Source organism: Rhinolophus sinicus, linkage group LG03 (assembly GCF_036562045.2).
Source record: "Rhinolophus sinicus isolate RSC01 linkage group LG03, ASM3656204v1, whole genome shotgun sequence".
NCBI classification, from domain to species: Eukaryota; Metazoa; Chordata; class Mammalia; order Chiroptera; family Rhinolophidae; genus Rhinolophus; species Rhinolophus sinicus.
In genome coordinates, this window is record NC_133753.1 from 72,086,271 (window position 1) to 72,102,692 (window position 16,422).

The following is a 16,422-nucleotide window of genomic DNA, read 5'->3' on the forward strand; positions in this document are numbered from 1 at the left end:
CAGAATGGAGTTGGAGAGAGGAGTTGTTGAGATACTGGTTTGGATGGTGCTGTCAAAAGTTTGGACTGTCCTAGCCAATCAAGAGGCTCTGTTTTTATTTGTTGCTAATGTTCTCCCTTCCAATTTACAGTTCTCTAGCTGTTTTTTGTTTTGTTTTTGGAGTCCAGAGGTCAGGTCAATAAGCTAGGATCTCCATTTGTAGAAATACCTAAGCGCAAATTTATAAAATGAATTTAACACTAGTGGGAATATTTAATTCACACTTGGTCCAGCTTTAACCATGGTTACTGATAACTACAGAGTTTCAGCTTTCTGGGTTACCTTTTCCCCAGCTCAAAACAAGGATCTGAATCTTGAAGTCACCGACCTACTTCAGAAGCAAAAACAGGAAGTACCGATCCTTCAAAATACAGACACAATTTCCCAATCTCCTGACAAGCAATCTGACCCAGCTACTCCCCCAGCTCTATTCCAAGAGGACACTCAGATAGAGGTATGTGCATCTTTAATCAAGCAAGTCCCCTCTACAGAGGGATCTCTGCAAAATATCCCTAGAAAAGATGAAGGGATTAGAATACTACCTGAATGACATTTTATCCTGATTGAGGACAATATTTGAAAGGATATGAGAAGACTGAGAGTAGAGGTAATTTCATGAGCGCCACACATTTTCCTACCCTTTATAGCTCAAAAAATTTAAAATATTTTTTTCAGATGAGGACTTGAAATGATCTGCTGAGGAGCAAATAGCCATTAGAGGCTGTATAACTTTCTCTCTGCTGCTACTGAACATGAATTTACACAAGTCCTCTTTTACATTTTGGAGTAGATTCTGCTGCTAGTATTTTATTATTACCAACAACTGCTTTATGGAGAATAGTTATTACTGTACCTATTATATTTATACTCCCTTTTACTAATGCTTTTCCATTTATAGCCCTGTGAACCAAACAACCAAGAAGAAAAGAAACTGTCCCAGATGTTAAGTGAGTTGCAAGTATCGCATGCAGAAACCATATTGGAACTAGAAAAGACCAGAGACATGCTTGTTCTGCAGTGCAAAATCAACGTGTGCTATCAGGTGCAAGAAAAGATGGTACAAGAAGGGTATAGATAAAATGACACATGGGAACCACTTACAAGGCTGGGAATGAAGCACAACCTGAGTTTCCAGGGTTGATGCAAGTTGATAGGCAAGGTCCTGTGCAAACACAGGAAGTGTTGTCCTTTGAAGAACTTGAGTACTCACACATGCCCATGGCATGTTGGCAATAGCAGCCAGTGAAGGGGCCAACTAATGAAAATGGCAGATGTGAACCTCTGAGTTCAAATTTTGCCAGTCCCAGGAAAATATTATCCTATGGCACTAATAACATTACTGATCTTGGAGGGGTCTGTGATTATCCTAGTGGATAATCTGCCCTGCTAAGGAGATAGCGGAGTCTTCTTTACCCAGCAGATGCCACCTTTTTATCTAGCTCTTTAGTTCTGGGCCACTGAGATAGAAATGTTCAGACATTATTTTGTTCCAGGAGGAACTGGAGGCAATGATGACAAAAGCCAATAATGAAAATAAAGATCATAAAGAAAAACTGGGGAGGTTGAATCAACTCCTGGACCTCAAGAACGATCGTATCAAGCAGCTGGAAGGTATTTTAAGAAGCCATGGCCTTCCACTATCTGGCAAGTCTTAGTACTTTGTTCCCCTCACCTTGGAACCCATCACACAGCTAATGCCTGTGCTCCCCTCTGTGTACCTGTCTAGAAGTCCACTTATGTCCTCGGCATATGACTTACCCCTCCCGTTCTTTATCCTATCGTCTTTGTTGTTTTCTTACATGGGTAACAGATTCTTTTCCTCTATCATGTCAGCGTCTTTCTCTGATTTCTCTGGAGAGTTTCAACAGGGCCCACCTTGCTGAATCTGTTTTGAGAATGAGAGGCATATCACTGTGGGCCCTCAGGGTGGTGTAAACTCCCTCTCTCAAGATTGTTTCCTCGACCTAGGCCTGTCTAGCGGTTTTTATGAAATAATAGAGCTTCATCACTCATCTCTCAGAATCCGTTTCTGTGATTTCTCTCTGAAAGTCTCTAACTTCTTTGCTGTTGTTTGAGCCTGTTGCTATAACGGGCATCTGGCTTGACATCTGTGCAAATTTCACAATGTGGTACTTCCTATATTTAGTATCATCACTGATGACCAGGAGCTGGTCTCGGCCTTGCATGTCAAGAAAATTGGCTTTGTTATTATACCCAGTGATGAGAGATCTAACTTACCCTAACCAAAATTCAGCAAAGACTGATATTTAAGCCGGAATGTTTGTTGTTATTTTATGATAGCTGCTTTTGGTTGCTGCCATGAGAATATTTGGAACCACTGTACAGATCAGCCCTCTCTCTGGAAAGCAGAGTCAGTAGGTAGGTTACTTAGTGAACATGGAACTAGAGTAAAGGGAGGTGAGTCATTCTGGGGCATGATTTATCCATGCCAGGGTGAGTCTGTTAAAAGGTCACTGTCATATGACAAAGGGAATCCCCCCCTGGATTGAAATGCTCATGTCTTTCAGATTCAGGGTCTTTCTCCTGGGACAGTGCAGGATAAATAACCTTATCTACTTCTGAAGATTCATTTGCTTTAACTTAATAGTTCTTTCATTACTGGTAAGGCTTAAGAGTTTTTCATATGTTTTCCAGTTATTTGTATTATTTCTTTTGAGAATTGCCTGTTTCTGTCCTTTACCCATTTTTCAATAGTATTTTATTTATTTGTAGAAGTTCTTTTTTTTTTTTTTTTTTTTTTTTTTAAGATTTTATTGGGGAAGGGGAACAGGACTTTATTGGGGAACAGTGTGCATTTCCAGGACTTTTTTTCCAAGTCAAGTTGTTGTCCTTTCAGTTTCAGTTGTGGAGGGTGCGGTTCAGCTTCAAGTTGTTGTCCTGAATTCAGTCTTAGGTGTGGAGGGCGCAGCTCAGCTCCAGGTCCAGTTGCCATTGCTAGTTGCAGGGGACTCAGCCCACCATCCCTTGCGGGACTCGAGGAATCGAACTGGCAACCTTGTGGTTTGAGAGCCCAGTGGCCCATGTGGGAATCGAACCGGCAGGCTTCAGAGTTAGGAGCATGGAGCTCTAACCGCCTGAGCCACCGGGCCAGCCCTGTAGAAGTTTTTTATATGCTGAGATTGTTAACTCTGTGTCAAGTAATGCAAAGTTTTAAATACATTTTATTTATATTAATCTTATCAATTAAGAAACTATTAGTCAGTCTCTGTATTCCATTTATTTTGGGCAGGAAGCAATTCTGATGTATCCAAATATTTTTATCCTACAACTCTTAAAATAGGACCTTCACCATCAACACACTGTGATGACTCAAATTTTACCTGATTTGAAACAGACTATGTATCAAAGTTCTGATTGGTTGAACATGGGAAGTAATGCACAGATCCGGTAGACTCTCTTACATATCTTTGCATTCTATTGCCAGTGTTTTCAACCTCTTTCTAGTAAGTGTCCTCCTCCACTTTTTACTCCATTATTCTTTAACTTAAAGTGGATTTTTTTGCCTTCTTACATTAAACCAAATTCTTAACAGGATGAAGATTCTTGTGATCTGGCTGGAGAGTGGGAATCATTTCTTGGTGGAGCCCAATGTAATGTAATAGACATCATGACTATAACTTGCTATTCTTTCCATGGCCAATGTCCCAAACTTTTGGAAATATTCACATTTTCTGTTTCTAGTGCTCCTCTGATGGTATTACCAATTAATCCATAGGATCTTGCTGTAAACAAAACAATGTCATTTTTAGATGAAATCGTGCCTCCAGTGTTTTCCTGAGCTTAGTGTTTACTTTCCAATCACTCATTTTGAACCTTATTTCAAAAGGAGACATTGGCTTATTTGGCCAACAGAATTCAAAGCTCTTGGTTGTTATTCCATTGCTTTTCCTTTAGAATCACATGGTTTCTTGAGATAATCGCAACCTGGACTTCCACTACTGTTTTTATTCTCCTTCTGTCCACCTTCCTTTGTCCTAAGGAAGAGCTCCCTATGCTTTGATGGATAGGCAGTTTTCTTTTACCTCTAGAACAGCTCAAAGATGTGGCTTATGGTACCCGACAGATGTCATTACATGTGGAAACACTGCCAGCCCACAGAGATGAGGATGAAGTGGACATTTCTCTGCTGCGTCAGAGTGAGAACCTTTTTGAGCTGCATATCCACCAGGCCTTCCTGACATCTGCTGCCCTGGCTCAGGCTGGAGATACTCAACCTACCACTTTCTGCACCTATTCCTTCTATGATTATGAGACCCACTGTACCCCACTAGCTGTGGGACCGCAGCCCCTGTATGACTTCACCTCACAGTATGTGGTAGAGTTAGATTCCCTTTTCTTGCACTACCTTCGAGGGGCTTCAGCCCGACTTGATCTCCACCAGGCTCTAGCCAGTGAGCACCACACCCTTGCAACGGGATGGATTTGCTTTGACAGGGTGCTGGAGACTATAGAGAGCGTCCATGGCTCTGCCACACTTATTGGTAAGTGCTGTCAGCTTCCCATAGCTCCCGGAATTAATGCGGAATCTCCCAAAGTCTATAGTTGTTCTTCTAGTGGTTTCCCATTTTCTTCCTCTGCTTTATTCTTGATCCTTGCCACACCATCTACGAGTATATCCTCTGTGCCTTTCATACTTTCTGCTACCCAGGAGCTCATGGAGAAGACTTCGGGGTGCTAGAATACTGGATGAAGCTGCATTTCCCCATAAGAGCCAGCCTACAGGCATGCAATAAGCAAAAGAAAGCCCAAGCCTACCTGTCAGCCAATGTGCTTGGAGCCTGGGAGGCCCAGGAGAATGAGGTGAGAAAAAGGATGTGCCCATGCGTCTCAAAGGAGCCTCAGCCAAGCAGCTCATGAAAACAGCTCAGTCTACTATTCTCCATAAGTGTTGAATGTGGATGAAAGAGAAAAACTGTTACACCACAACTAATTCAGATTCTTCCCTTAGTCAAGCCTGAGTTTGAAATGAAACCATACCTTTGGAGCTAGCTATCTGTCCCTGCTGTGAACAAAATAGCTTCTCTGTTCCATTCTCTAAGCTAAGGCCTGAGTGCCAGCATCTCCCTTAGATAACTATCTGCCAGAGCCAGTTTGCAGGCAGGTGAAGTCATTAGGTTTCTCTGTGACCCAGTCAGGATTCAAGTTCTCTAGATCATAGCTCTTCTCTTGCTCATCAAGGGTGCTGGGCTTCACCTGTAACAACTCTCTCAGGTTGCCCTTTTCCTCCATCCAAGACCAACATCTCTCCAGTCCAGATCGGAGACTTGGAAGCATCAGAACGAGCTGCGGGTGGAAATCACCAGATGTTGTGGCCTCCAGAGTCGATGGCTGGGAACCCAACCCAGTCCGTATGCCATGTACCGCTTCTTTACCTTCTCTGACCATGACACTGCCATCATTCCAGCCAGTAACAATCCCTACTTTAGAGACCAAGCTCAATTCCCAGTGCTTGTGACGTCTGACCTGGATCAATATCTGAGGCGGGAGGCCCTATCTGTGTATGTTTTTGATGACGAAGACTCAGAGCCTGGCTTGTACCTCGGCAAAGTCCAAGTGCCCTTGCTGCCTCTGGCACAAAACAAATCCATTAAAGGTGGGAGTTCAAGGTTATTGCATCTTTATGGTCTTTGCCCAGTGTGTTTCCCTGTCCTAACCCTACTTTCCTTTGCTTACTTGCTTGGAACACTCTCTCTTAAAACATGCTGAAAGGATTTTAGAATATTGTGAAGAGCGACAGAGCAGACTTAGGTCCTCACTAATCACATCGGAACACTGGCTTCTGCTTCTTTTCAACAATATAAATGAGATTCCCAAGTGGGTAGACCCGCCAACCTGAAGTCTGTATCTCTGAACAAATATTTTCTGATTCTGTAGGGCTTCCCAGTATTTGTCTTTACTTAAGGCCTATTATCTCTTAGCACATGACTAGATAGCAGATTATAAGCTGTGCCCTTAATACCCTCCCCCCATAATTCTCTTGCTTCTTTTAAACATTAGACACAAGTTAGCAAGATTTCCATGCCATACCATGACTAAGGGAAATTTCTTGAATGTTTTTCCCCCCAATATGGAGCTTAACTACATGCTCCCTTACCTTACTTTCATACCCAGGGTTGTGAGGTGCACCTAGGAGGGTCAACTCTTTGATTGCCTCCCTGGGAGGATGAGGCAAGGGTGTCTGTGCTTTCATTAGGAAGTGTGGATGGGTACAGCCAGTATACCAACCATGTTTAACAAGCATCTGGATGTACCAGGAAGTGTATGAGGCCTCCCTGCTTCCAATACCACAAGTACTTAAAAAAAAAAAAAAAGAAAAAGAAAAAGAAAAAGGCTGACAGACACTTCTACTCACAACTTGTCCTTTGCCAAACAGGAGAGACAACGTGAGTCATCTGTTTAATTAATCAGTGTTACAAATCAGAAGTCTGGCATTTAGAAAAATGCCATTTTGTGGAAGTTTTCTTGGCTTTTGTTACTTTAGAATATAAGGACCACTTGAGTGTAGAGAATGGTTTTCTGGGTATGCTTAAAGCATAGCCAACCTTTGATAACAGTCATAACAATGCAATCTTGTTTCTTGAATGGGTGACTGATGACAAGCAAGCTAGACCTCTCCATCCATCTTCTTTTTATTGGGGAAGGGGAACAGGACTTTATTGGGGAACAGTGTGTACTTCCAAGCCTTTTTTCCAAATCAAGTTGTTGTCCTTTCAATCTTAGTTGTGGAGGGTGCTGTTCAGCTTCAAGTTGTTGCCCTTTCAGTCTTAGTTGTGGAGGCCGCAGCTGAGCTCCAGGTCCAGTTGCCGTTGCTAGTTGCAGGGAGTTGAACCAGCAACCTTGTGGTTGAGAGGACACGCTCCAACCAACTGAGCCATCCGGGAGCTCAGTGGCAGCTCAGCTCAAGGTGCCATGTTCAATTTTAGTTGCAGGGGGTGTAGCCCACCATCCCTTGCGGGACTCGAGGAGTTGAACCGGCAACCTTGTGGTTGAGAGCCCACTGGCCCATGTGGGAATCCAAAGGGCAGCCTTCGGAGTTAGGAGCTTGGAGCTCTAACTGCCTGAGCCACTGGGCTGGCCCTCCATCCATCTTTTGTCTATCCCTTCCTGAAACCTGGAGATCCATCTTCCCCTATAAACAGTCTAAGGAAATATTAGAAGTAAATATTCTAAGGGAATATAAATATTCACTGCCATTCTATATTACTTCTGAGTGTATTATTATGATTATTTGATGAATGTTAATTAATTACAAATTATAGTGAAATTCAAAAGAGGGGGAATGATACATGCTCACTTGCCTATTTCATTTGATCAGATTTTATTAATGTCTGTGTGTCTCTCAGGTGATTTTAATCTCACTGACCCTGCAGGGAAACCCAATGGATCTGTTCAGGTGCAGCTGGATTGGAAGTCCTGTTACCTACCCCCAGAGAGCTTCTTGAAACCAGAAGCTCGGACTGAGGAGAACAACACCAAGAACAGTTTAGAAATGTCATCTGAAGAGGAAAAGTTTTCCTTTCCTCCCCAGGTAGGAGACTTCCACCAATCCTGTGGAGCATATTTAAAGAAGACAGTATTAAAATTGGAGGAAAAGAAGTTCCTTCTGTGTCATGTGTTCTGCATGCTTAATCTGCATCCCTCATAATGCCCTCAGGCTATTGATGGAGCAAAACTTTGGGTTTTATTGTGGCAAGGAGAGAGAGAGGGCATGTCTCAGCTCTGTAGCTGGAGAGAAATGAAGTCTGACGCTAGCTTAAAAATTCCTTTCTTGAGTATCTTGGCTGTTAAACCATCATCTTGTAAGGCTGTCTCTGATCCTTCTATTTAGGACCAGGTGGTATCTGCTGAGATTCCCATTGAAGCTGGCCAGTATCCAGCTAAGAGAAAACCTCCTCAGCCAGGAGAAAGAAAAGAAAGGGAACACCAGGTTGCAAGCTACTCAAGAAGAAGACATGGCAAAAGAACAGGGATCCAAGGAAAGAACAGAATGGAGTATCTTAGTCGTAACATCTTAACTGGGAATACACTACAGGTAAGGCTTTCGAAACCCCGAAGAGCTAAAATATGGGTTGTAGTGTTCCCAGATATATTATTCTCAAAGGCAGAAGCAGAAACAGACACACGAGATAAGCAATAGTCATGTCTTTTTGTGGCTAGTATGTGTTTCCACAAACACAGTAGTTTAATAAACCTCTGGACTGTCCACTCATTTTAATTTAATTCAACAAATTATAGATCCTGCAGTTTATGCTTAGAACTTTAGTACCACAATTTAACCAGTCCACTTCAACTGTAATTAAATTACAAATATTTAGTGAACACTTCCTATATGCTTGATACTGCCTTTTTTCATAGAAAACTAGATTAAAGTTACTATGTAGCACCTAAAATACACATAATATATATGACATTACAAATATGTATTATTATATGGTTATATATTTACATGTAATTGTATGTTACATTATGTTATAATAATTTATATTGTATTAATTATATAATTATATTGATAATGTGTAATTTTATATTTAACTTTATGAAATTATTATAATTACATACAATTACATTTGTTTTTATTCTGAAGCAGGTGGACTACACTGAATGGAAGTTCTCAGGACTTCAGATCTCCATAGATGACGATTTTAAAAATCAGCAGAAAGAAGAGGAAATGACATCATCCCCTTCAGCACTGATACAGAAGGAAGCCCTACATTCTGTAAATGGTATTGTCTTTTTAAAATCTAATTTTCCTATATAATCACTGAATTCTTTTATCAAGACAATTAATTACTTTCTTTGTTCATCTTGCATTGCTAAACTTTTCATGGGAAGTTCGTACTTAAGATCCTAGATTGAATTTTATGTTATAGTGTGCTAGTTAGGCCAATCAAGGCTGGAATTCTCAAAGAAAGTAGCTTTCTATGTATTTAAAGCCAGCTAACAGGCAATTTAGTTACCTAGCAATTATAAAATGTTAATTCACTCTAGGGTCTTGTGAATTATGGTTACAAAGAAATAGGAGGAGGAGTGTGATTGGATCATTTGTGATGTTAATCCAAATTTTTTTTAACTAAGGTAAGCCTTTTGTGTTATAATGAGAAGTAGACATGATTTCAGGTTATGATTATGGCAAACGAGGTCATTCAGACTAACTCTCCCATTGATGACAACTAGAAAGCTAAGTGAATACATTTTTTAAAAATCTTAATTGTTCTTAAAAGCATTAGAGAGCCAATAAGAGAAGGAAGAATGACCAAACCTAGATCAGGGAGGTGACTGGAGCTCAGACAGTGTGGGCTGGAACTACTTCAGGTCTGGGACACTGCTAGTCTGAAGGAAGTGGGGGAGAGATAGAATCATGCTTTTGGTGGACTTTTGGGGTGGGGAAATGGATGCAGACAGACTCTGGTGTCTGCCCAGTGTAGACAGGTGTTTGCCCAGGGCAGAATTTCCCACTCTGGTCTGGAACACAGAGAGCAGCACCATTCTGAGCCTCTTCTGCTCTGAGAGGAAGAACCGTACTTTGGGCGCTTGCAGGACTAGAAGGACCAGGGCTGACCCGAAGCCCACCAAGACTCCAGATACTGGAGTTATCAGACACAAGCTGCATAACAACTGTGTTTACTAGCTTCATGGAGAGAAAAGCTGAATTTTAATTTTCAGCAAGGAACTAGAGCTATGAAAATTGATATTGTAAGTTTTAAAAACTATTTTGTTTTTTAAAAATTTCAAATTTACACAAGAGCTACGTTGAATAGGACAAAAAATCATATTAACCCTTCATGCAAATTCATCAACTTTTGACATTTTTCCACTTTTTGCTTTATCATTTTTTCTGAAGCATTTGAGAATAAGTTGCAAACATCATCTTTTAATAAGAGAAAAGAAATTATAACCATAGTATAATTATTAAGTTTCCAAATTTAGCATGGATACATTATTACCTAATGTCCAGTCCATTTTCAGAATTTGCCAACTATCCCAATAAAGTCCATTGTAGCAGACTCTTTCCCCTTATCTAATCCAGGATCATATATTGCATTCAGTCATATCTCTTTAGTTTCCTTTAATCTGGAATAGTTCCTCATTGTCTTTCATGAGATTGACATTTTTGGACAGTGTAGATGAGCTGTTCTGTAAAGTGTTCCTTCTCAATTTGGATTTGTCTGATGTTTCTTCATCATTAGACTCAGGTCATCAATTTTTTTACAGAAATACCACAGAAGTGATATTGTGCCCTCACTGCATCATAGTAGGAGGTATGTGATGTCAGTTTGTCCCATTATTGGTGATATTAACTTTGATCACTTGGTTAAGAAAACACCTGTCAGGATTTTCCATCAGAAAATTATTTTTCCTTTCATAGTTATTAACTAATTTACGAGAAGATATTTTGAGACTATATAACAGTTTTGTTCCTCATCAAATTTCACCTAATACTTTTGACATTCATTTATGGGTTGTTTTTTCTTTCCTGAATCAATTATGAAATGTTTGCAAAATACATTGCAAATTTGAGAATACATTAATAGGAATGATAGACCTTGCTAAATACAGAAATTTATGAGCAAAATATAAAAGCAGATAAGACACAACTGAAGTGAGAGTTGGTGAAAATATCCAGAATAAAGCAAGGAGAGACAGCAAGATGGAAAATAAAAAAGAAGAACAAAGAGACATAAAAGATAAAATGAAGATGTCTAAACTACACTTAACTAAATGTAGGAGAAGAGAAAGAAGGGGAACAACGGCAATGTTTAAAGTGATAATGACTTAAGAGTTCTCCAGAATGAATATTAAGATATTAAGATTCAGTTAAATGAAACTCAAGCAGATTGAGTACAAAGAAACTCAAATCTAGATGTATCAGGGAAAAAATGCTGAAAATAAAATCAAAGAGAAAATATTAAAAGCACCCATTTATAAGAAAAAGACAGCCATGGGTGCATCGGTAAAATGGATAACTGACTTCTCAAGAGCAGCAACTATAGCTAAAAACCAATGGCAAGATACCGTCAATGTACTGAAAGAAAATTAACAGCCAACCAAGAATTCTCTGCACAACAAAAATATCCTTCCCGAATGAAAACGGAATAGACATTTTAAGACAAACCAAAATGGAGAGTTTGCTTCCAAGCTACATTTTAAAGAAACTTATTGTTTTTCAGGCTGAAGGAAAATTATCCCAGAAGAAAACACAAAGATGCAACAAGGAATGCAAAGCAAAGGATATGGGTTAATTTAAGTGACTGTATAAAGCAAAAATATTAACTTGTAGGGTTGAAAATATATTTATAACCTAAATAAATAATGCAGTAATTTCAATGGTGGCCCCCCAAAGATGTCCATGTCCTAAACCCCAGAACAAATGTGACCTTATTTGAAAAAAGAGTCTTTGCAAATGTAAGTAAGTTAAAGATGCTAAGATGAAATCATCCTGGATTTTCTGAGTGGACTCTAAATCTAACGAAAGTGTCTTTAGGAGAGATACACACAGAAGAGTTACAGCCAGAAGAGTAAGAGGCAATGTGACCATGGAGTCAGAGACTGGAGTGATGTGGCCACAAGCCAAGGAACGCCTGGTGCCACCAAAAGCTGGAAATGGCAAGGGAACAAAGGAAAAGACAGATTGTCCCCTAGGGCCTTTGGAGTGAGCATGGACTTCCCAACACCTTGATTTTGGACTTCTGGCCTCCTCCAGAACTGTGAGAGAGTAAATTTTTGGTTTTTCTTTTTCTTTTTTCATGAATGCTTTCACCTTTATTTCTCTTAATATACTTGAGATATATTAATAGATATTTCATCTATAACAAAGTTAAGTGATTTGTACATGTTTCATGTAAGCCAGAGGCACAACCAAGGCTAAAATAACATCTGACTCTGCAACTAACATCACTGAGAGAATTCATAGGAAGTTCACCATCACCTCGAAGATCCATTACTTTATTGTAGAATAAATGACTCTATAGAAAAGAGTAAAAAAGACATACAGCATAAAATGAGGAGGTCAAAGCTACATTTAATTAAATTTAGGAGAAGAGAAAGAAGGGGGATAGAGGCAATATTTAGCTGATAGGTATAACTCATATCTGCATTCAGAATACGAAGGCATAAGGAGGTCTTTTTTTCTGGGCTCTCGATTGTCGCTCTCAATAGTCAGTTGTGGGTTGCTTTCTTTGGTTTCTGTCAGCGGTTTCTGGATTTGAGCATCAGGTTCTTCTATCTTTAACCTGAGTGCCCAGTGGGGAAATTTTGGTTTCAAGGCTTCACACAATGTCTTGACGCCACCATACCCCCAAGGAATTGTGGCCCAGGCCCAGAGTGATCAAGCTCTGGTTGTGGCTGAGGACAGATGAGAGGTCTGCACAACTCAAATAAATGATGGCCCATCCCTACAACCACAGACATCTCAGGTTACACCGTAGTTTCTTCAAAGCCTCACACAGAAACTTCAGTCCAGTAATTTCTATGTGATTCAGCCCCAGGTCCAAGAGTGTTAGGCTGATTGCTCTGGGAGAAGCTTTGGGATGTGATTGCAGCCATCATTGGTTATGTGCAGCGCCATAATACCAGGGTCTGTAATTTACTTTGGGGGTAACTCAAGCTCTCACACAGAAGATTCACTTTGCTATCCCCAAGGGCTTTCTTTGCTAAACACAGGTGAGTCAGCCTCTGGTTGAGGATCAAAGTAGAAGACAGTTCCTTGCCACAGGTTTCTATAAGGTGACCATTTCCAATGACAACCTCAGCAGGAAGCACGTTAGGTATCTCAAAGTCATGTACAGCGACTTGATGCCCTCATCTAGAAGCTCATTTGCTAGGAGGTTGTCAAGAATGAGACTGGTTTATTTCAAGGGAAGAGGAGCGATCAGCTCATTGATGAATGGTAGAAGAACAAGATACGAACCTGAGATAGTGCAGATTACATGTTGGGTATCTCAAGATCTTACTCAATGGAGAAAGCGTATCATTTTCGTCATTTCCTTGAAGGGCCAGACGTGTTAGGAGTCTCATGGCCACCAAAAGTGAGGCAGAAGTTCCTGATAAGCATCAACTGGGGAGATATTTTTGAGAACCACTTTCTGGAGACTACAGGAAGCAGAGCCTATTTTTTCACAAATAATTCTCACTGATGAGGTACTAAGGCAGCTCTGACTGATGAAATACAGATGGTGCCGAAAAAATGTATACACATTTTAAGAAAGGAAAACTGCATTAAAATTGCAATACTCAATATATACCGATAACAAAATATGAATGCAAGTTACATTTGACTTCTGCAATTACAAGAGTTGCTTAAAGTGGTTACCATCAGTGTCCAGACACTTCTGATTACGGTGAACTACTGCTTGAGCAATGTTGACTAAAGTGTCCACTAGTATACATTTTTTTGGCACCCCTGGTATTAGCAAACAAATCCAGCAAAATATAAAAATATTAAAGGGATTGGATACCATGATCAAGTGGGATTTATTCTAGGAATGCAAGGTAGTTTAACATCAGCAAATTGACTTAATGCACTGTATTAATAGAATAAAACCTTCATGATCACTCAATAGCTGGAGAAAAAAGCATGTCACAAAATCTAACTCCCATTCTTGATAAGAGCTCTCAGCAAACTAGGAATAGAAGTTGGTTCAGATTAATAAAGGACAATGAAACCTATAGCTAATATTCATTCAGTAAAAGACTGAATGCTTTTCCCTTAAGATTGAGAACAAAGAAAGGATGTCTGCTTTCACAAATCCTGTTGAACATTGTAGTGAAGGTTTCAATCATTGCAATAAGTTATACAGATTGGAAATGAAGGAGTAGTGCTGTCTTGATTTGCAGTTGACATGACCCTGTATTTAGAAAATCATAAGGAATCTACAAAAAATTGAAAAAATAAAACATAAACTCTAGAACTTAAAAGCAGGTGAACAAGATTGCAGGATATAAATCGATATGCCCCAATCAATTGTATTTCCATACACTATCACTGAACAATCTGAAAATGAAATCAAGAGAACAATTTCATTCACCATATCATCCAAAAGAATAAAATATTAGGAGTAAATTTAACAAAGAAGTACAAGACCTGTATACTGAAAACTACAAAAGCTCCTGGGAGAGATTAAGGGAGATTCATACAAGTGGAGAAATGTACCATGTTTATGGATTGGACCATTCGTAATTGTTAAGATGGCAATTCTCCCCCAAATTTATATAGAAATGCAAAGAATCCAGAATAGCCAAAACAATTGTGTAAAAGAACAAAACTAAAATTTTTGTACTATCTGATTTCAAAACTTCCTATAAAGCAACAGTAATTCAGATAGTGTGGTATTAGCATTAAGATAGATTTAAAGATCAGTGAAACAATTGCACATCAAGAAATAATCCCTTATATTTATGGTCAATTGATTTTCCACAAATGTTCCGTGGCAGTTCAATAGGGGAAATCTAATATTTCCACCACATGGTGCTAAGACAATCAGATAGCCACATACAAAAAAAAAAAAAAAAAAGAAAGAAATTTAGCTCTTACCTCACATTATACACAAAATTAACCAAAATAGATCATAAACCTAAATATTAGATTCAAAACTATAACATTTCTAGAAGAAAACGTAGGATAAAATATTTAACCTCAGATTAGACAATCATTTCTTAAATATGACATCAGAAGCATGATTCATAAAATAAAAAATTGATAAATTGGACTTTTGCAAAATGAAAAAATGTATGTTCTTCAAAGGACATTTTTTTTTTTTTAATTTATTGGGGTGACAATTGTTAGTAAAATTACATAGATTTCAGGTGTACAATTCTGTATTACATCATCTATAAATCCCATTGTGTGTTCATCACCCAGAGTCAGTTCTCCTTCCATCACCATATATTCGATCCCCCTTACCCTCATCTCCCACCCCCCACCCCCCGCCCCCCCAAAGGACATATTAAGGAAACAAAGATATGCCACAGACTAAGAGAAAATATTTGCAAATCACATTTCTTATAAAGAACTTATGTCTATAATCTATAACGCATTCTTAAAACTCAATAAGACAACCTAATTTTAAATGGTCAACAGATTTGAATAGACATTCACTAAAGATATATGAATAGCTAAAAAAACATACAAAAAGATGCTCAACGTCGTTAGTCATTAGGAGAACTATAAAATAAAACCACAGTGAGATATCGATACACACCAACTAGAATTGATACGTTCCAGAAGCTGATTGTGTCAAGTATTAGTGAAGATGCGGAAAAATTAGAACCTCATACATTACTGGTGGGAATGTAAAATCGTATAGCCACTCTGAAAAAATATTTGGCTGTTCCTTAAAAAGTTAAACATATAGTTTACAACCCAGCAATTCTACTCTTAGGTATCTACACAAGAGAAATGAAAACATTTCTCCACCCAAAGACTTGTACACAAATACTCATAACAGCATTGTTCATCATTCAGAATAAGAAAAGATTTACTAAGAAACAAAATACACTAACTATAAAGAAAAATATTGATAAAGTTGACCACCTTAACAGTAAGAATTTCTGTTCAGTAAGAGATTAGATAGACAAGCTACAGAGTGGAAAAGACATTTGTAACACAGGTAACCATCAAAGGGCTCAAACTCAGAAAAAAATACAGAACTTGTACAAATCAATAAGAGAAAGACAAATAACCCAATAGGAAAATGAGAAAAGATTTGAAAGGCACTCTACAAAAAGGAAATTTGAATGTCCAATAAAATATGTCAATGTCACACTGTAAAGAGAGTACGTGGGACAATTTCACGTTGGATGGGAGGTATTGTTTGAGGGTGTCTTTGGAAAATGCAATCTGCCACACCCTGATTGCACTGCTTTTCCTTGGCTTGGTCATTTTCTCCAGCCCAAACTTCCTTTCTATCTTCCTTCTTTCAATTCTTCCTTCTTTCCATTTCTTTCTTTTTTTCAGAAGTAAACCCTGAGTGTTTGGCAAGCTTCCGAATCAGGGAATCTTTGAAAAACAGGGTTTGATTCTTAATAAATGTAGCCCAAAATCTAGGTACTCAGGACTAGTGACCAGACAGTGGATTAATGATGTAGGTATTGGGTCTTTTCTTGGGCTAAACAGGGTGCTCTGAAACAGTTCTATAACTCTGGCCTCTTCTCTAGCAGATAAAGAATCCTGTGAACAAGCTTCTGAAGTCAGTGAAGCACAAACTACAGACAGTGATGACATAGTGACATACGTATCTCAGAAATGTCCTAAGCCAGTAAGTACATTGGTATAATTATGGAGTGTGAGACAAGATTGTAAATAATGCAAGTTAGTGTGCTTAATGGCCATGTATGTGAAGTTCAAATCCAGTTTTAATGAACCTG

At 39.0% G+C, this 16,422-nt stretch overlaps 1 protein-coding gene across 2 annotated transcripts in view; it reads left to right on the forward strand.

The window, feature by feature from the left end:
- RPGRIP1 (RPGR interacting protein 1) overlaps positions 1-16,422 on the forward strand; it is a 54,828-nt gene that overhangs the window by 20,295 nt on the left and 18,111 nt on the right. Inside the window, exons 9-18 of one of the 2 annotated variants that reach the window (XM_074328020.1) lie at positions 333-493; positions 938-1,081; positions 1,533-1,683; positions 4,089-4,541; positions 4,709-4,860; positions 5,311-5,653; positions 7,404-7,588; positions 7,889-8,092; positions 8,645-8,783; positions 16,216-16,313. In XM_074328020.1, the coding sequence (XP_074184121.1) occupies positions 333-493; positions 938-1,081; positions 1,533-1,683; positions 4,089-4,541; positions 4,709-4,860; positions 5,311-5,653; positions 7,404-7,588; positions 7,889-8,092; positions 8,645-8,783; positions 16,216-16,313 (2,030 nt within the window). Of the gene's footprint in view, positions 1-332; positions 494-937; positions 1,082-1,532; positions 1,684-4,088; positions 4,542-4,708; positions 4,861-5,310; positions 5,654-7,403; positions 7,589-7,888; positions 8,093-8,644; positions 8,784-16,212; positions 16,314-16,422 lie in introns of those variants that run through there. The other variant, XM_074328021.1, reaches the window with a different exon arrangement.